The sequence below is a fragment of the Vipera berus genome (assembly GCF_964194415.1).
Source record: "Vipera berus genome assembly, chromosome: 3".
NCBI classification, from domain to species: domain Eukaryota; kingdom Metazoa; phylum Chordata; class Lepidosauria; order Squamata; family Viperidae; genus Vipera; species Vipera berus.
This window is the reverse complement of record NC_138204.1, coordinates 128,862,856-128,883,671: the sequence shown is the minus strand read 5'-3', so window position 1 is coordinate 128,883,671 and position 20,816 is coordinate 128,862,856. Positions and strand designations below refer to the sequence as shown.

The following is a 20,816-nucleotide window of genomic DNA, read 5'->3' as shown; positions in this document are numbered from 1 at the left end:
CTCTTCAAGTAGGAATATTTATGTTTCCTATAAATAAATATATTTATTTATATTTCAATAAATTAGATAATATTGAAGGGCGTGTGGGAGAAATAAAATATATAAAATAAGATACAAAAGATTATACAATTTTCTGATAGTTAGCTGTCTATTATCTGGGTTGGCATGCTTGAAGTACAATAGTCTGAGATGGACTGCTTTGTTCAAGTGTAAAGGGAGAAGCCTGTCAACTCTGGAGGTGCACTCTCTGTATTCTTATAAGACGCTTTGATTTTTGTAGAGAGCAATTCCCTGCACAAAAGCAAACAGTTAACTATTTATAATAATGATTATTATTAGTACTAATAATACTGATTATCAGTAATATTACTGTACCTACTATGGAAGACTTTTCTAAAGTGGAATTTCCCACATACCGTAAATAGAACAATGAAAGAACATTGTCTGCTTCTGTTAAGAGATTTTAAGTTATTAAAATGTGCTAAAATGAAGGAATCCCATGTGCTTGAAGAGTAGGAATGGGGAAAGTGATAGGACAATTTTCTCAGCAATGGAAAGAAGGGAAATCTGATGAACTATGACATCAAGATGAATAGTGGACCTATGTTTGTACATTTGTGTGCACATGAAGAACTGGAGTTTCTGTTAGATCATTAATGAACACAAACAATTATTTTAAACTCTGTTTTGCCAATGAATGTCATCAGGGCAGTAATGTCCAAGACAACATGGTGAAGATCCTACTCATTTCATATTTAATATAAAAAATACTATTTAGAATTTCCAGTAGTGTCCATTTACTGAATTGACATGAAAGTATCAATGTGCAAGAAGACCATTGTTGCAGATTTGTAGTAGGAATGATTTACTCGGAGAATGAATAATTGCTGGGCTGCTACCACAAGCAGACTTAACATGTTGGTCTGACAAGTTCAGACAAAATTTCAAGCCTTATTGCCAGAAATCTCCTCCTTCAGGTAAGCTCTAGAAAACATGTAAAAATATAAAGCCCAGGAAAGTAAGGACTCAATAAATTGTGTAAAATCACCCAACAGCAGATGGAATAGCTTACAATTGTGTAGACCTATAGTTGGAGAAAATTTTTAATTTGGATTATGAACAATGCAATTTACTTTTTACTGTAGTCACTGTAATAGGATCCTTAGGGTTATCATTCTTTCAAGGAGAAGCTGGTCCCCCTGTCAACAGCTTCTGTCTGTAACAGAATTTAGATATGGTGTTTGCCAACTTATCTGAGAAGATTACTGCTTACTAACAGTTATACAATCCAGCGTAACATACTCTCCTCTCTTTGAAGTATCCCAGGTCCATACATGTACATCACAGAGATTCCAGAACTATTACTCTATTGTTGTAGAGCAGGGGTTCCCAACCAGGGGTACTCGCACACCCTGGGGGTGTGAGACGATATTCCAGGGGGGTGCAAAAACTTGGGTTTTAAAAATTATAGTGTATGTGCATAATTTGTTGCCGTTATTTCAAACTTTTGTAAGGGGTATGAGAATATATCAGAACTGTTCTAGGGGTGCGGGGTATAGAAAAGGTTGGGAGCCCCTGTTGTAGAGTGTGATAACATTCTCTTAAAAATCTTTCTAAATTTCTCCCAGTCCCAACTTAATATTAAGGAAAATCAAGCTGTAGCTGTAATGTATTGGGCTTGATTGTAACACCACATGGTAAGCTGGAGCTAGCTAATGGCTCCCAGCACCTCTCCAGTGCTGCTATTGGCTACCCCTAGGCGGCAATAGGTTGCTTTAAACCTATTGGCTGCTGCCTAGAGGCCAGGCTATAAATTGCTGCAGCTGCAGCCCAGTTCTCCAGTTTAGATCCTGCAAGCAAATAAACATGATCATTGCTGGACTCACTTGCTTCGTCTCTATTCCTGCGCAACGAACCCAGTACACAATACTGGCAACGAGGATGGGATCCTGCTTCTCCGTTGGAGCTGAAAGTCACTAGGGGATTGGCAGCGAAAGCCTGGTGGGAAAAGCAATTTCCCCCCCCCCTACGCCACGTAGCGACCACTCACTCAGAGGACCAGTCCCTGAGCAACGGAGAGGCAGGATTCAAAGACACAGAAGCCAGCCGCGAAGACCAGCATAATGCCCAAGGTCGGAAGGCTGCATGAATTCGACATCAAGAAACCAGAAGGATGGCCCTCGCACCTGTCCCAGGTCGAGAACTACCTTCAGGCAAACCAGGTTGCAGAGGACAGACTGAAGGCCGCCACGCTGCTCTGTGTGTGCAGCCCAGCAACGTTCGATCTGGCTGAAAACCTGTTCGCGCCCACACCGCTGGAATCCATCTCCTATGCCGAACTGAAGAAGAAGCGACTTCCAGCTGAAAATGTCGGTGATTGCTTGGCGCTATGCCTTCGAGCAACAATACAGCAGCCAGGAGAGACCGCATCCAAATACATTGCGTCCTTGAGGCAGGCCGCACGCCTCTGTCGATTTTCAGACTTCAAAGAGCAACTTCGAGACCAGCTCGTCTGCGGCCTCCGCAACAGAGAGCTACAGCAAAAACTTTTTGCAAGAGAAGTCCTGTCGTTCTCAGATGCCCAGAACGAGGTTATGGCGGACGAAGCTACTGGTGGAGCCATCCAAACGATCCGGCCCGCCAAAACGACACCACACGAAGAAGCCATCCACCACGAGGACGCCGAACTCACCGAGGAATCAGAAGAAGATGCCGAAGTCGACAAGCTGTACAGACAGCCCGACACACAGCACCACAGCAGCAAGCAGCAAGAGACTCCTTACAAGACAGATCTCTTACCTAGATGTCCAGGTTGTGGCGGCCACCACCAACCTTCGGACTGCAGGTTCCGGTCAGTCATGTGTCGGGCCTGCGGCAAAACCAGCCACATCGCAGCAGTATGCAGAGGTTGCCAGAGGGACTGGCCATCGAAGCGCCAGTTGGAAGATCCGACCAGGAGAGGTACCGGGGGCCCGGGGCTGTACAGCGTGAGGTTTTGTGCAAGCCACAGAAGTGTCTGCAGTACTGGGGCCCAACGCCCCCTCAGACCAAAATTTAAACTTCAGGTGGAGCTGCAAGGTGTCCCCTGTAAAATGGAGCTGGACACAGGCTTAGCCGTTTCCATTATTTCTCTGGACACATTTAATTTTGTGTGCAGTTGCAGTAGAAAATGGGCCAAACTAAAGCCCTCTGACATAATTTTAACAGATTTTCAAAACACTAAAGTCACAGTCAAGGGTGAAGCTATCTTGGCCGTTAAATTTAAAGGATTTTTTGGGCACCTGGATGTCGTAGTAGTAGGGGGCCAGAGAACGAGCCTAATTGGGCTCGATTGGTTTGATGCATTAGGCATCCAAGTAACCGGTATCAACCGGACACAAGTCGCGAGTCTAGCGTCAGTTTGTGAAGACTTCACAGACATATTTGATTCAGCCCTAGGAACTTATACAGGCCCGCCTATAACGTTCAAGCTAGACCCCAATGTGGTCCCCATTAGGATTAAGCCTCGCAGGGTTCCCTTTGCCCTCAAACACAAAATTGACACGGAAATAGACAAACTTGTTGAACAGGGCATTTTACAACCAGTAGATGGTGGGGAGTGGGAAACTCCTATTGTAACACCACTTAAGGCCAACAGGGAAATTAGAATATGCGCAGACTACAAATGCACAATTAACAAGGCCTTTAAGCAACACGCATACCCTGTCCCAGTGGTGAGCCACATCTTGGCATCTTTGGAAGGAGGCACCATTTTTGCGAAGTTAGATTTGGCACAGGCCTATCAGCAATTCCCGGTTGACGAGGCCACGGCTGCAGCTCAGACGATCGTGACTCACAGGTGGGCTTTCAAAGTGAAGTGATTGCAATTTGGGGTTAGTGTGGCCCCAGGCATATTTCAGGGAATCATGGAACGCACGCTTAAAGGCATTCCGGGTGTTTGCCCTTATATTGATAATGTGCTTATTGCTGGAGAATCCACAGAAGTGTTAGCTAGCAGGCTCAGAGCCATCCTACAGAGGCTGCGTGAAGCAGGCCTCAAACTGAAAAAGAGCAAATGCAGTATTGGGGTTTCTTCAATCGAATTTTTGGGGTTTCGCATTGATGCTAACGGCATCCACCCAGCTGAGTCCAAAGTGAAGGCCATTCAAATGGCATCTAGCCCTAAATCAAAAGGAGAGCTGCAAGCATTCTTGGGCCTCCTCAACTTCTACCATGTGTTCCTGCCTAACAAGGCTGCAATAGCGGAGCCCCTTCACAGGCTGTTAGATAAAAAAGCTTCATGGAAGTGGACCAATATTCACGAGAAAGGTTTTCAAGACCTGAAGGCACTTTTGTCAGTCAGCTCTACTGTCACTCATTTCAGGGAGTCTAAACCAGTCTGCTTAGCTTGTGATGCATCTCCATACGAGGTGGGGGCAGTCTTGAGTCATTTAGAGAAAAATGGAACACAAGTCCCTATTGCATTTTATTCAAGGACACTGTAATTACGCTCAAATAGACAAAGCGGCCTTAGCCATTGTAGCGGCAGTTAAAAAATTCCATGACTACTTATATGGCAGGGACTTCACGGTTTTCACAGTCCACAAACCACTACTGGGACTCTTTACCACAGACAAACAAACACCCCACATATTTTCCCCAAGAATGTTGAGGTGGTCTATCTTCCTGTCAGCTTACACGTTTAAGCTGGTTCACAAACCTGGCCAAGAAATGGGCCATGCAGATGGCCTGAGCAGACTCCCACTGCCACTAATCGAACCAGATCCGGTCCTTGCAGCCAGAGTCCTGTCCATTCAGGACTTGCCAGAATTTCCCCTCCATGCAGGGGACATAGCTGCAGAAACAGCAGCCGATAAAACACTTAAGTAGAGTGCTTTCATGGGTGCATACAGGGTGGTTAGATAAAAGCCCAGACTCTGAATTCCAGAGTTATTTTGCAAGAAGACATGAGCTGTCAGCTCACAAGGGTTGTATCCTATGGGAGAACAGGGTCATAATTCCCACTTCACTGAGAGATAAGAGTTTTACAGTCACTACATGAAGGCCATCCGGGTATTGTCTGTATGAAAGCTTTAGCTAGAAGCTACTTATGGTGGCCTGGATTAGACAAGGCCATCGAGGCACAAGTGCATGGATGTTATACATGCCAGCAATCAAGGCCTGAAATGCCACACACTCCAGTTCACAGGTGGGAGGAAATGCACACTCCCTGGTCTAGAATTCACATAGACCTCGCTGGGCCCTTTCAGGGACAGCTCTTCCTTATAGTGGTAGACAGCCACTCCAAATGGCTTGAAGTAATTCCAGTTGCAAACATGGCTACTGCTAGGACCATCCAGGTGCTTAGAAAACTCTTTGCCACACATGGGTTGCCTGATGTCATAGTATCAGACAATGGGGCCCAATTTACTGCAGCTGAATTTTAGGCTTTCCTGAGAGTAAATCTCATCAGGCACGCAACGTCGGCCCCGTTTCATCCGTTCAGTAATGGTCAAGCAGAACGCATGGTAAGGACCACAAAGGAGTCACTGAAGCACATAGTGACTGGGGACTGGCATCACAGATTAGCAGATTTTTTACTTTGCCAGCATTCCACGCGCTGCACTGCTACTGGGAATAGCCCGGCAGAACTACGTTGGGGGAGGCGGCTGATCATGAAACTGGACAGGTTGCATCCAGATAGAGTGGCAGCAGAAGCCTCTCGACCAAACCCCCCGAGGGGGCTGCAAGTGGGCATGGGAATCTGTGGGTTCCTGGAAAAATTACTAAAGTGTCTGGCCCCCTCTCTTACGAAGTGGGGCTGGAGGGAGGGCGAGTTGTCAGATGCCACATTGATCAACTCAGAAAGCGGTTTCCAGATTGGCCACTAAGCAAGGACTGCCTCATAAGTCCCTCCCAAGGTCCCCAAACTGGCAGCCAAGCCGGTCCATGCATAGACTCTCAAAACTGTCTCAGCACAAGCAATGAGGAGTTGGCTGTAGAAGAGGGGAGTCCGGAAGTGCAACATGGGTCCCCTGACGGAGCAAGCCAACCTGACTTTCACAGCCGCTGTGCTAACTCTGCTGAACAAACTGACTCTGGGGTGGGCCAACCTGGAGAGGCCAGCCAGAGAGCACCGAATCATTGTGACTCAATTGCATTAAAGGACACTGATCTACCCGGCCCGGCGGGTAAGCTGGTAGACCAGAAAGTGAATGGATCCCTCAGGCGTTCCACGAGGGCACGCAAACCTCCTGCTTATTTAGCAGATTATGTGACAAAATAAGTGCTATAATGTTGTATGTACCTTGTGTTAATTGTTGACCTATGAGACTACCAAAAAGAATAATGGAGCTATAATGTTGTTAAGTGTGTTATTGTACTGTTAAGTGGATCCTATTCACACTATTGTTAAATCTTGTAAACTGTATTGCTGTAATCACTTTTGTTGTTGTTGCTGTGATGTTGTTCATTCTAAGAGGGGAGGGGTGTAATGTATTGGGCTTGATTATAAAACCACATGGTAAGATGGAGCTAGCTAACGGCTCCCTGCACCTCAGACACCCCGTCTCCAGTGCTGCTATTTGGCTGCCCCTAGGCAGCAATAGGTTGCTTTAAACCTATTGGCTGCTGCCTAGGGGCCAGGCTATAAATTGCTGCAGCTGCAGCCCAGTTCTCCAGTTTAGATCCTGCAAGCAAATAAACATGATCATTGCTGAACTCACTTGCCTCGTCTCCATTCCTGCACAACAAACCCAGTACACAATGGTAGCTATTTTGAATTTCTTTCTCAGGCTTCCTTTAATTTCTGGAATGTATAATTCCTTCTCTGTGTAATTTCGGATACATTTAAGGGTAAAAGCAATCACAGAAAATTCTGTGATAACTATGAAAAGGAAGAAAGCCAAAATATAAATCTTGGGTCATGCATACTGCTACTTTTTATTACATTATTTGCAGCACATTGTTCACTGCAGTTTGATCTCATGGATTACTGTACAACTGTTCCATAAGATATAATGTCTAAACCAACTCTGAAAACATTTTAAATATTACACAAGTGATAGGGAGAAAATTAGACACTTGAATTGCATAAGTAGCTGACTATTTTAGATAAATATGGAATATTTGATTGTGTTAATTTGTCCTAATTCAGACAGGTATGCTTTACCAGCTTAAAAAACAAAAAAAACAAATCTTAAAAATATAATTGTTGAATATTACTGTGGGAAAATGTACTCATGCATAATAGAAATGCTTAGTTATGAACTGAATCCTGGGCAAAAAGAACAGTACCCTGTTTTCTGGCACTCGTGAAAAATACTTAAAAGTATCTTATGCAAAACTCATCCTTTTAATTCCAATATAATAATATAACTAAATTTAACTGAAATGCACACATGTACTTCCTGAGTTCCATCCCTTTCTCTTGTATATTTTAGCCCCTCTGTTAAGTTTGCGGAGTAACTAGTTATAATGTGTATGCATTTGATGGTACTATATAAATAATAAAATAGTGCATTTATATAAATAATAAAATATTGCATTTCCCCCTGCCCTACATTTTCCCTCTTAATTATCTTTCTTGAGAGTCATATAACTTAAAAAACTTACAAAAATTTTAATTGGAGTTTCACTTTTAGACTCAATACAATGTATGGACTTTTAACATATTAAAAGTGAATCACTTTTCACGTTCTTTCTATAGACGCCACAGCAATATGAAGAGGAATATGATCAAAGGCGTGGAAATGTTGAGCCAAGTAAGTTCCATGGCTTTGCTTATGATGGAATATGGGTAATTGCCAAAACACTGCAGCAGGCAATGAAGATTCTTAATGCCACAAACAGAAATCAAAAAATTGAAGATTTTAACTACACCAACAAAGAACTTGGAAAGATTTTCTTGGATGCAATGAATCAGACCAGCTTCTTTGGTGTAACGGTAAGCTTGCCTAATTTCTTTTACTTGAAGTTCATAACTTTACTTTTTCTCAACAATAGCTGATATATTATTAAAAGGAAAACAGCACATTTACTGTAGGGTGATGTTTTGCTAGCAGGAAGGAACAGTTTAAAAGCTTGGAACTTGAAGTTGAACTGAGATTTTAAGATTGCAGCAGAGGCAATAAGAAGATTGGACTGATGAATAAGCAGGAAGGACTTGGAACTTCCCTGAGAATTTCAGGGAAATAAATATAAATTAGAATTCTATATAAATTAGAATTAGGCACATGCTGCTCAGTCTGAAGCAGTAATCTCTGAATTACTGTTTAATCTAATTTCCATTAAGCATAAAATAAGGTCATTTTGCGTTTTGTGTAACAGAAGTACTGTATGTCTAAGATAATAGAAATTGAAAAAATAAACTGGGAAAAAACCCCACTACTAATAGAGCCATGATTGAATAAAGCTTCCTACTTAGGGGAGAATAGGTAGAATTTTGCAGTAGGCAATAGATCCTAGCCATCTGATGGGGAACAGTCCTCAGTGAATCTTACTCTATTTTATGCTTACATATTTTGATTTCTCTTAAGGGCAAGTCAATTTAACAAGACGTGTAAATTCTCATTCAGGTAATTCTGTATTCATCTCTAAGTCGTATACATTTACTTAAGAATTTTATATAGTCATCTACCTTAAGAAATAATTCTTGATATCAGCAGGGGCATAAATACTTTACAAATAGTTACAGTTAATTCTGGTTCCATTCCTTTCCAGTGCTAACTGCTTCACCATTATTACCGGTAGATTTATTTCTAGTTGTATATATGATCACAAATGTGAAACATTCATGAACATTAAGTAAGGAAGTGAAAAACCTACATCCAAATTGATACGGCTAAATTTAACAGTCTTAAGGTAAAATATCCTTAGCTCTGCACATTTGAATCTGTTCCATTTTTGTTGGGGTTTTTTAAGCAGGCCATTTAGTTTACAGAAGAATTATAATTTATAGAGCTAGCCAACAATGTTTATGATACATAATAAGCTTGTGAAGCAGAAGAGATGTAAATATTTTATGGGTTTCCCAGTTTGGTGCCTTGTAAAGGTCAGTCAGGAAGTGGATCTGTTTTAAACTGTGCAAGAAATCTTTTGTAGACTACAAGGAGATAAAGAATAATTCAGAGCAATTTTTTCATCCTGGCTTTTTATCCGGTATACAAAGAACATCTGTAGTGATACCTTTTTGCTCATATACAGTAGCAGAGGGTTTCCAGAAGTGCTTGACCTATTTATATCTAGAAATCTATCTATCTATATATTTAGTATATCTAGGATATTCAGAATAAGATATTTTGAATAATGGTCAAGCTGCGTTTCCTGATGGGAGGTGAAGGAAAAACTAACTTGAAGCATAGGGCAACCAGCAGTAGATGCAGCATGGCAAACTGTATTACAAAAGATGAACTTCCAAGACTTAATTAGGAATTAATCCTAATAAATATGAAATTTGATAAACTGCAAATAATTATTGCAAATAATAATAAAGTACCCTTAGCATTGACAAAATCACCATCATTTAGCTGCAAAAGTCAGCTTTACTTGGAACATTTTACATCCTGTGACATTAATTTTAACTGTATCAAACAACAAAATTTGCCTATCCCTGGTCCTTGGGAAAGATTTGGGAGATACCAAATCCAGTCTAAACATCTGGCTGACTGTGCAATCAACCATAAATACTTAACAAGTATCCCTCAATTCTGTTTGTCTCCCATAGCTGTAATAGTAGCTATAAGAGGAATCCTGTTTTTCTCTGTAGTTTGAATTTGGAAATAGGCAGGGATCATCTACCAATGTTCTGCTTATAGTTGAAGATACAGTTCAAGAGTGCTGAAATTCTGGCTATTGGAATTAGCTACTCTAAATGGTAGATGTACTACATACTACAATTTCTGCCTACTCCATCTGGCAAAAGGAGACTTCCGGATTCTTAACAATTCTCAGATTCTCCCATCATTCTGTTTTAATTTAGGGATTGTAATATGAGATTTACTAGAGAGATTATTTAGGCAGGTTGTCATTATCAGAAAGATCAGCACAAATCACAATATCATATTCCCCCCTCCCAAATTTTTATAATACTGTAAAAATAAGCTGAACTCAATGGCAAGTACTAGCAATTCTATTGCTAAAAATATATTTAGAAGGAACTATGGAAGCAGCATTTATCCAAAAACTCTGTCACTTTCAGCATGTTGAACTATTCCATGCTAAAACTTAAATTTCTTCTCTTCTTTCTGACAATTTGGTAACAATCTTGTATGGGGAGCAGCAGATTAATCCTGCTTCACACACACTGAACATAAATGATACGATTTAAAATGAGGACATCTGGTAACTTTACATATTTTCCCATTTATGGTGAGACTTTTTTAACCGTAAACTAATTCCTTGATCTATCTGTCTGAGCACTGCAACAGTCTTCTGTTAAATCATTTGCTAACCAAACATTTTATATTTCGGTGCTCAAGGATTGCCTGAAGTTCAAGAACTGTTAGGAATATTGAAATGTTTTATGCATCCACTATGCCTTCTCTGTGTGTTTTGTTAATGAATGAAAAGCTATTAGCCTGGCAGTGACTTGTGTAATCGTGGGGAAAAAATATTCTGCAAAACCTATAAAGAAATCCTTATTGCATTACAGTGCATCAAAAGCTCTAAAAAACTCATGCCTAAAATAACAGAAACAGGCTGTGTCTAAGATAATAACATCTGTAGAACAGAAAGAAATAGCTATTAATACTTTACATGTTTAATTTGTATAACACATGGTAATAATCGTGTGTTACCTCATATGGACCCATTTCTTAGAGAGCTAGGATTGGCTGCAAAACCATTGAGTATATGTTGCCATTTTGAATACATTTAGTGCGAACATTGGTTGTTAGTGTGCAATTCATGACATAGATTGAAGTATTTACTTACATATCTTAGTTCAATAACAAATGGTTTTTGTCTGGTATATATATGCCATAGCCTTACTTGTCAAGTAGCAGTTACAAAAGATGAATAAAAGACACTTGTAATAACTTTTGTTGGGCATATTTCTTATAGAATCTGTTTACTAAATCACAGTTAATGATATTCAGAAGTAGAATTTAATGATTACTATAAGCAAATTTGAATTTATTGAGAAGTAGTTTTTTTATTCCTTGGACCAGTTTAAAATTAAGATGCACGTAACCTTGGCTTTCATGTCTTTATAATCTGGTATAATATTTCAGAAAACACCTTTAATTTATTAATTACTGCATATAAATCTTTGTTATGAATATGGAACAAATTTTGCAAGCCAGGTTGTGATGAAATTATCATTTAACAGTCATTAGCCCATTGATAATTCTGTCAATTTCATGAAAATCCTATATGAAGTTAAAATTGTTGTTAGCTATTTTGAATGCCTTCTGGGCTGAGTGGATGGATTAACAACCACAGTACAATCAGTTTACAAATAGCAATTGTGTTTTCTAAAAGAAAAATTTAGAACATCTCTGTTCTTGAGAACACAGACTGACTAAACAATTGATTTAAGAATTCCATTGCCTTAAGATTGAAAAGAAAATTAAATGTCTAGCTGAAAGAGAAATTGTTTTAAAAGATAAAATGAAACGAGGAAAGTATTAATTAAAGTAAGGTGCTTGCTAGCACACTTTGTGAATATTAATATATATTGTGTGCTAGATGTTAAATCATGTCAATGACCTTGAATCTTGCCATGATCGATATTGTAGGGAATAAATGAAGATATTAAGTACAAAATAGAAATATGATTTTAAATTCAGAAAAGCAGTACCTTCAGGAACATTAAGTAATCTTTTAGTAAAAGCAACTTTGTTAGTTTGTTAAATCTGGAGGACCACTTGACTCTCAAATAACTCTGGGTAGCTTGCATAATTTAAAAGAAAACAGAAAAAAACTTGTATTCCTTCTGCAAATCATAGGTTTCAAAAGCAAAACACCAGGGGATCAACAAATAACCTAACGTCAGGCCTGGAAGTAAAGCCACTTGTATTATCTCAGTATGATACCATTATATATTGCATATCACATAGTATGCAGTAATTATCATGATAATCATCATTGAGATAACAAAATAAATAGGAGATGAAGAAGGGGGAATTTGGGGAGAGATTATATTATAAGATAAATTAATGCATTTGAATGGACATAAATGGCAGTTAAGCCAGCACTGGCTTAACATATAAGTAAAACTGCTTAGAGGATGCTGATGTAGGAAAAATCTTCTAATAGCAGATACCATTCCATCAATAGGATTACAACATTAAATTTGATATATTCTGTGTTCAGCTTCATGTATGCATCCATTCTGTTAGTGAAAAATATTTTAAGTTCAGTTTTAGAGATTAGTTAGGATTGCCTTCTTTTGTCACTGAATACATTCATTTGTACTTGTATCTGTGGTATGGAATTTTTCATGTTTGAAAAAGAGATTCAATAATAGTTCCATAGTTATAAAATGTTGGATGCACAAAATACAATCCGAATGTTGATTTCTTTCCTTGACTCACATCAAAATGTTAACACAATTCTGGTAGGCTAGTTGAAGTGGGAGGAAAGTCCCTGTCCTTCCATGTTCTTTGCTTAGGCTTCAATACATTTTTTTACAAGGAATATACAGGAAAAGAAAAGATTTAGAAACTGCTTTGATACATCAAATAAACAAGGTCTGCTTTATGTTCTAGCTGAGTTCCTCCATTAAGGATAATGAATCACCAAGTTGATTTTTTGTAAATTTGTAGTTAACAGCCATTGATCCTTCTGAGGAGGTGAGTTGCAAAATTTCAAGTTGACAAAGAATACAGTGTCAACATTTGATTAATTGACTAGAAACTACAAAGAAATTAGAGTAGGGAGTTTTTTTAAAAAAATTTAAACCCAAAACTTTTTGGATATTCACTAGAATGGAATAAATTTACCAGGAAACTATGCTAGATAAAATGAGACATTTATCATAAATTAGAATTGTAAGCAGCCCAAAGTCACTTGGCTGAGATGGACAGCTATAGAAATTTATTTATTTATTTATTTATTTATTTATTTATTTTATTGCATTTATATACCGCCCTTTCCCTGAGGACTCAGGGCGGTTTACAGGGAGTTAAAAATCAAACATACAAAAGTTAAAAGCCAAGTTAAAAAATATTAAATCAACCCTGTGCTATTAAAAACCCCAATTAAAATAATTTTCTCCTCAGCCTGGGCCCGAGAGCTCAAAGAGCCAGGTCTTCAGGCCCCGGCGGAATGATCGGAGGTCGGGGGCAGTCCTCAGCTCCACCGGCAGCTGGTTCCAGAGGGCAGGCGCTCCCACTGAGAAGGCCCTATCCCTGGGTGTCACCCGCCGGCAATCTCTTACCGGCGGAACCCTGAGCAGACCCTCCCTGTGGGAGCGCACTGGGCGAAGGGCGTTTGAAGCCGGCAGCAGGTGTTCCCTCAAGTACCCCGGACCCAGGCCATGTAGGGCTTTATAGGTAATAACCAGCACCTTGAATTTCACCCGGAGGGCAACCGGAAGCCAATGCAGCTCGCGGAGTAGAGGTGTTACATGGGAGTATCGGGAAACCCCCATTACAACTCGCGCGGCCGCATTCTGCACCAGTTGAAGCCTCCGAGTGGTCTTCAAGGGCAGCCCCATGTAGAGAGCGTTACAGTAGTCCAAACGGGAGGTCACAAGCGCATGAGTAACTGTGCATAGGGCATCTCGGTCCAGATAGGGACGCAACTGGCGCACCAGGCAAACCTGTGCAAAAGCCCCCCTGGTCACGGCTCCTATGTGATCTTCAAAATTGAGCCGTGAATCCAGGAGGACGCCCAAGTTGCGAGCCCTATCAACGGGGGGTAACACCTCACCCCCCATCGTTAGAGGTGGAATAACTTGGTTAACCCGAGATGCCGATATGCACAGCCACTCAGTCTTGGCGGGATTGAGACGAAGCCTGTTTCTCCCCATCCAGACCCGAACCGCCTCCAGGCACCGGGACATCACGGAGAGGGCATCACTGGGTTGGTTCGGGGTGGAAAGAAAAAGTTGGGTATCATCAGCGTACTGGTGATACCCCACCCTGAAACCACGAATGATCTCGCCCAGCGGCTTCATATAGATGTTGAACAGGAGAGGCGAGAGAACCGACCCCTGAGGAACTCCACAAATGAGAGGCCTCAGGGCGGATCTCTGCCCTCCTGTCAACACCGACTGCGAGCGGCCCTGAAGGTAGGAGGAGAACCACCGTAGAACGGTGCCTCCCACTCCCAACCCCCTGAGACGCCGCAGCAGGATACCATGGTCGATGGTATCGAAAGCCGCTGAGAGATCTAATAGGACCAGGACAGAGGAGCAACCCCTGTCCCTTGCCCTCCAGAGATCATTCACCAGCGCGACCAATGCCGTCTCCGTGCTGTGTCCGGGCCTGAAGCCCGATTGGTACGGGTCCAGATAATCAGTTTCCTCCAGGAACAGAGGGAGCTGATGCGCCACCACACTCTCAACAACCTTCGCCAGAAAGCGAAGGTTGGAGACTGGACGATAGTTGTTTAAAGCAGCCGGGTCCAAAGCAGGCTTCTTGAGAAGGGGTCTCACCACCGCCTCCTTCAAGGCGGCAGGGAAGACACCCTCCTTCAAAGAAGCAGTTATTACTGCATGGAACCAGCCTCGTGTTCCCTCCCGAGCCGCATAAGCTAGCCAGGAGGGGCACGGATCCAACAAACAGGTGGTGGTGCTCAGTCTCCCCATGATCCTGTCCACATCATCAGGGGAAACAGGGTCGAACTCAATTGATTGATTGATTGAATGAATGAATAAAATAATCATAGCAAGGGATTTCAAGTCATGCTTCTTTAAAAACTGATTTTTCAAAGAACTACCGTATTTTCCGGCGTATAAGACGACTGGGTGTATAAGACGACCCCCTACATTTCCTGTTAAATTATAGGGTTTGGGCTATACTCGCCGTATAAGACTACCCCTCTTCCAACGCACACCAAATAAAAATTAAAAAACATCAGATTTGATTTTAATATGGTAATTTTAATTCAAATGCTTATGACATGCAGGTAGTAGGAAAACTGTCACTTATAAACATAAGGCTGTTTGTCATCACACATGTAAACATAAAACAGTGCAAGTGGATTAAACTTTAATAATAATAATAATAAGAAGAAGAAAGAAGAAGAAGAAGAAGAAGAAGAAGAAGAAGAAGAAGAAGTTGGAAGGGACCTCGGAGGTCATCTAGTCCAACCCCCTGCTAAGGCAGGAAACCCTATACCATTTCAGACACATGGCTGTCCAGTCTCTTCTTAAAAACTTCCAGTGTTGGAGCATTCACCACTTCTGGAGGCAGGTTGTTCCACTGGTTAATTGTTCTAACTGTCAGGAAGTTTCTCCTTAGTTCTAGGTTGCTTCTCTCCTTGACTAGTTTCCATCCATTGCTTCTTGTCCTGCTTTCAGGTGCTTTGGAGAATAGCTTGGCTCCCTCTTCTTTGTGGCAGCCCCTGAGATATTGGATCACTGCTATCATGTCACCCCTCACCCTTCTCTTCGTTAAACTACACATACTCAATTCCAGCAACCGTTCCCTATTTTCCTAATTCACTTTTTCACTTTTCCTAATTCACTCTAAAGCTTTCCCTGCGCAGAGCCTTAAGTAACACCAGCTGCCTGCAATTAGTGCAGGTTCGCATCCCACCAGGCTCAAGGTTGACTCAGCCTTCCATCCTTCCGAGGTAGGTAAAATGAGGACCCAGATTGTTGGGGGCAATAAGCTGACTTTGTAATAATGCTGCTTGTGGGGAGGGGGGGGTGAAAGCCCTAATAAGCAGGCATATACATAGAATGAAGGCTGTTGCTAAGCACATTGATTTGTGCTTTAAATTGTAAGCTGCCCTGAGTCTTTGGAGAAGGGCGGGATATAAATGGGATTGAAAAAAAAAAGACCAAATAGGAGATCCGCTTCAGGTTTTCCAGCCAGCCCGCCCAGTTCCTGAGTCTAATGTGTCCTTAGAGCTAAGCAGCTGCTCTGACTGTGGCATTCCCCACCTGCCTTTCAAGTTGGGATAGGCTACAGTTGCTCTTCAACTTTAGAAGGAAAGACGCCCAGACCCTAGCCTGTAAAAAATCACAGACTGCAGCTTCTTCTCCAATTGGTCCTGCTTTCCCTGCGCAGACTAAATGGGAGATCCGCTCCAGGTTTTCCAGTCAGCCCTGTCCCTAAAGTTTCAGCACCCGGCGTATAAGACGACCCCTGACTTTTGAGAAGATTTTCATGGGTTAAAAAGTCATCTTATACGCTGGAAAATACGGTATTGTTAGTGTGTTCATTTGTAGACAGACTGTGATGACATTTGTTTTGAGGACAACCCTGATCCTCAAGGAATCTCTATGGCAATGTCATATTAAACATCTCCTACATGTGGTTTGAAGAAGAAAAGGACTGAAGTGAAACTACAGAGGTTAATTTGCTGGTTTTCTCACTGAGTTGCTGAGACAACTCACAAAATATTATAGAGTACCTTTGTTGAGGATGAGAGACAAGGCAGCAATAAGATAAAAGAAATGGTGAAACTAGGAATTCTCTCTTACTTATTTTCATCACACTGTGGGTGAGGCAACTAGTCCTGATCTCAATGTAAAGGCAAAACTCTGATTTCAGATAGAAATGTCATTCACTAAATTCAATACTTTCCCTTCTCACTCCAGCATTATATCAAATAACAACGGATTTTCTCCCCTTCCCTTTGCCCTTCCACTGCCTTTTGTAATGTATGGGAGTTCCAGAGAAATAGATTAGGAACTAAAGATTTATGGTGGATTTTGATTCTTGTCTACCTCAAGTAAATGAAATTCTATTTGAAATTTATGGTAGATCCAATAGAGACCTGTACTGAAAATTTCAGTTCATGGTAAGTTACTTCAGCCATCTTTGCACTGAGATGGAAAAAGCCAAGTAAATAATTTCCGGTTAGAAACACTACTTTCCTACTAGTTACAAAACTGTGTTTAGCCTCTCTTTTTCCATGCATGACAATTTCCAGTAGGGAGAACGTTTGTTTAGAAATATTCAGGAATTACTTAACTCTTAATTTTAAAAAAATAAGAGTAGGAATGACTTTCCAAAAGAAGTTCAAAATTTTAAGGACAGCTTGCTTGAATGCGACCACATTTCAGAGGTTTCAAAGTCGCCCATTTTGATTTAATTTACCACAAATGTCTATTGTTAAATTTTGTGCAAAGGAATTAGTTTCTCTGAGTACTTTGTTGGATAGAAAGAAACTAGAAAGTTTTTTTTTAAAAAAACAATTAAAATGCAATATTTGTCATAGATTTCATTAAATTACAGTTCTAAAAACTATCAGGAACAATTCTTACATTTTAAATGCTTATTAAAAGAAGCTCTATGTATTATTTTTATATTGTATCCAGAATAATTTAATATTCCTGTTTTACAGTTATTTGTTTAGTTCTGGTATGATGTAGTTAAGATTCATTAATTTTATGAAAGTTTTATTAAGCTACCTTAAGAGTTCTGCTTTAAAAACAAACATTAGAATAAAATGATTATACCAATGTAATGCAATTTTTTTCTTGAGTTCAGCAATCTTTGATGACATCTTTGAATTTTATGAATTTAGAAGTGATTACCATTGCCTTTTTCCAAAATGTTTCTTTGCCTTTCCTATCTAATATCCTGTTTAGTTTTCCAAAATCAGCTAAAATACACCAGGTACTGCCAGCTAGATCAATGTAATAATTAAAGTAGTCAAAATTTCCAGTTAGTAAATCCATTAAAAAATCCTTGTTTCTATCCATAAAATGCTAGTTTTGCAAAAAATAAGGATTTTAAAAATTTCCTTCAATTTGTATAATAAGACATCTACTATTTAAATTTCTACCAGCTACTTGAATTGGTATAAATTGGAAAGACTGTATTACAAACTTTTGATTCTCTTTTGTTTTTTGCTTAAGCATTGGGACATGTAAACAAGTAGTAAATGGAAGACCATATGTGCAAATTAATGCAAACATTCTTGTCAAGAAAATTATACTGCTTCAATAAATCACATTTGCCAGGCTACATTGCTGCATGTTAAACTGGACTAGAGATTTTGGCCATTAAACTACAGTTTGATCCAGCAAACTGCTTGCACGGTATTTTCAGATTTCTGGGAACCAGTGATTTAAAATATAGTTTGATCCAGCAAACTGTATTTTAAATCACTGGTTTCCAGCAATCTGAAAACATTGTGCAAGTAGATTGCCATGAATAGAACAAGCCTCAATCAATACTTCTTCTCAGTGACTCTACTTAGAATAGTTGGAACAGTGGGGACAAGTATAACAGTAGTAACTTTGGGGCCCCGCATTTTCCATATGGTATTCTCTGTATCTTGTAGGACATATTATATGGTCATATAATGCAACATAATATGTAGATGTGGTCAGTAGATGATGATATGCAAACAAATTTTTTGTCTTTCTGCATTTGGTGATCTCAATTAAAACTGTTTCTTTTGAAACATGAATCCATTCTGCTGTAGACCACATATATTAAGTCTATTTATCTTTCCCAGTCCATGAGTGATGTTTTAAATACATTAGTTATACTGCCTGCAATCTGTTATTAGGTGTCAATGTGCTGTAGCGGATAGACTGGCTAGATGGTGAGTTTTGGTGTCTATTTTTACATCTCTCCTCTTTAATGTTTGGTTTCTAACTTGTCCTCTAAACAATTGGAATTTTTAATGTTGATGCTGCTGAGACTGACAGCAGTGTATGACTCTGAATCAGTACCTAAAAAGTGTTATATTGGGACCTGAATCTATCTTTAATTATTCACACATCTGGCTCTTAATTGGTTTTCCAGTAATTTTGTATTCCAGTTAGTTGCGGTAGATGTAGAAGCCTAAATCTGGGGACAAGCTATTTATAATAATAATTTTTTACCATAATGTTATCTTTGCATATTTACCATCTCTATTATGTCCTTTTAGACAGGTGGCAACCAGAATTGTATAGTGTTCCAATTATGATCTTACCTTAAAAAAATATTGATACCCTGAAAGTTTTATTTGGATTTCTTGTCCTTGAATGGAATTTGCCTTGATTGTTATTTTTACTGCAGCTGTACGTACACTGGTGTGCTGCTTTATTTTATTTTGTTCAGCCTCAGGTTTTATGAAAAAAAAAACATATTCTGTATATCTCTATTCAGAAGTGAAGGGTTGCATTCAGTAGAGCTTTTTCTAAGGCAGTGAGTAGGTTTGCAGCCTTTGAGTCTAAAGTTGGGTTCCTCAAGTGCTTTGGCTCTTCAGTGTGTTGTTTTGAGTGCCATGAGGAGGGTTGCCCATTTATAAAATACTTATAACTATGGAGCTGATGGGATAGCAAGTAAAGGAATATCCATTTTTTAAAGAACAAAGTGACAAAGAAAGCAAACTGCTTTGATCGTATCTTCTGTACAAAGGCAACACTGGGGGTTCGGTACCAATCTTTTCCATTAATGGTGTTATGCTTCAGCATCCCTTTTTTTTAGCAAACAAACCTATGAGTAACTTGAGAAGAAATCTGGTGACAAATCAAAAGTGGAATCTGGACTCCAAATTCTACCTCATATATTTGTGTTCATCAGATACCAAATATTAAGGCAAAATGATAAAGCTTATGTCCCCTAAAAAACAGCCAAGTTTTATATGTATTTTCTAACTACAAACACACATACTCGTAGATCAGGCAAAATGTTCATGATACCAAAACACTTACATGCTCTCACTGGAGTGGGGGAGGGGAGGCAAAATATACCCAAGCTAAAAATATATTTAATCCTTGCCTTGTCCTCATGATTCTCTCACACATCCTAAATTACCTTTTCTTTCTCATTTTCCCTTGTCTGGTTGGCTATCCTTAAAATCAAACGTGGACTACAATCATCTGCTTATTTAAACTTAGAACTGTGGCTCTGGAGATCAGAAGCAATCTTGCATAAAGATTCACCCCTTTGTATCATGCTGCTCTACTAACTAATCTGGTTATTTATTTTTTAAAATGTTAATAAGAGCCTCTTGATGCGGGTGAAGAAGGAGAGTGCAAAAGTGGGCTTGAAACTCAACATTAAGAAAACCAAGATCATGGCATCCGGCCCTCTCAATTCCTGGCAAATAGATGGGGAAGAAATGGAGGTAGTGACAGATTTTATTTTCCTGGGCTCCAAGGTCACCACAGACGAGGACTGCAGCCAAGAAATTAAAAGACGCTTGCTCCTCAGGAGGAAAGCCATGGCAAATCTAGACAGCATACTAAAAAGCAGAGACATCACCCTGTCAACAAAAGTGCTTATAGTCAAGGCCATAGTTTTCCCAGTAGCAATGTATGGCTGAAAGCTGGACCATAAGAAAGGCTGAGCGCCAAAGAATTGAGGCCTTTGGACTATGGTGCTGGAGAAGACTCCTGCGAGTTCCTTGGACTGCAAGGTGATCAAACCAGTCAGTCCTAGAGAAGATCAACCCTGACTGCTCTTTAGAAGGCCAGATCCTGAAGTTAAAACTCAAATACTTTGGCCACCTAATGAGAAGGAAGGACTCACTGAAGAAGAGCCTAATGCTGGGAAAGATTGAGGGCAACAGAAGAAAGGGACGACAGAGAATGAGGTGGCTGGATGGAGTCACTGAAGCAGTAGGCAGCTTAAATGGACTCCAGAAGATGGTAGAGGACAGGAATGTATTGGAAAAACATTTTCAAGTTAACTCATCAAACAGAAAACTACTCTGGGACTATGTAATGAGACCTGTCAAATGTTTTAGATCTCTAATATTTTTACAGTCCA

At 40.1% G+C, this 20,816-nt stretch overlaps 1 protein-coding gene across 1 annotated transcript in view; it reads left to right on the top strand.

Annotated features, from left to right (window-relative positions):
* Nucleotides 1-20,816, top strand: part of GABBR2 (gamma-aminobutyric acid type B receptor subunit 2) — a gene marked incomplete at its 5' end in the record, with an annotated part of 404,913 nt that overhangs the window by 119,047 nt on the left and 265,050 nt on the right. The window contains one exon of the mRNA XM_081324279.1: nucleotides 7,688-7,924. Coding sequence (XP_081180405.1) covers nucleotides 7,688-7,924 — 237 coding nt within the window. The remainder of the gene's footprint in view (nucleotides 1-7,687; nucleotides 7,925-20,816) is intronic.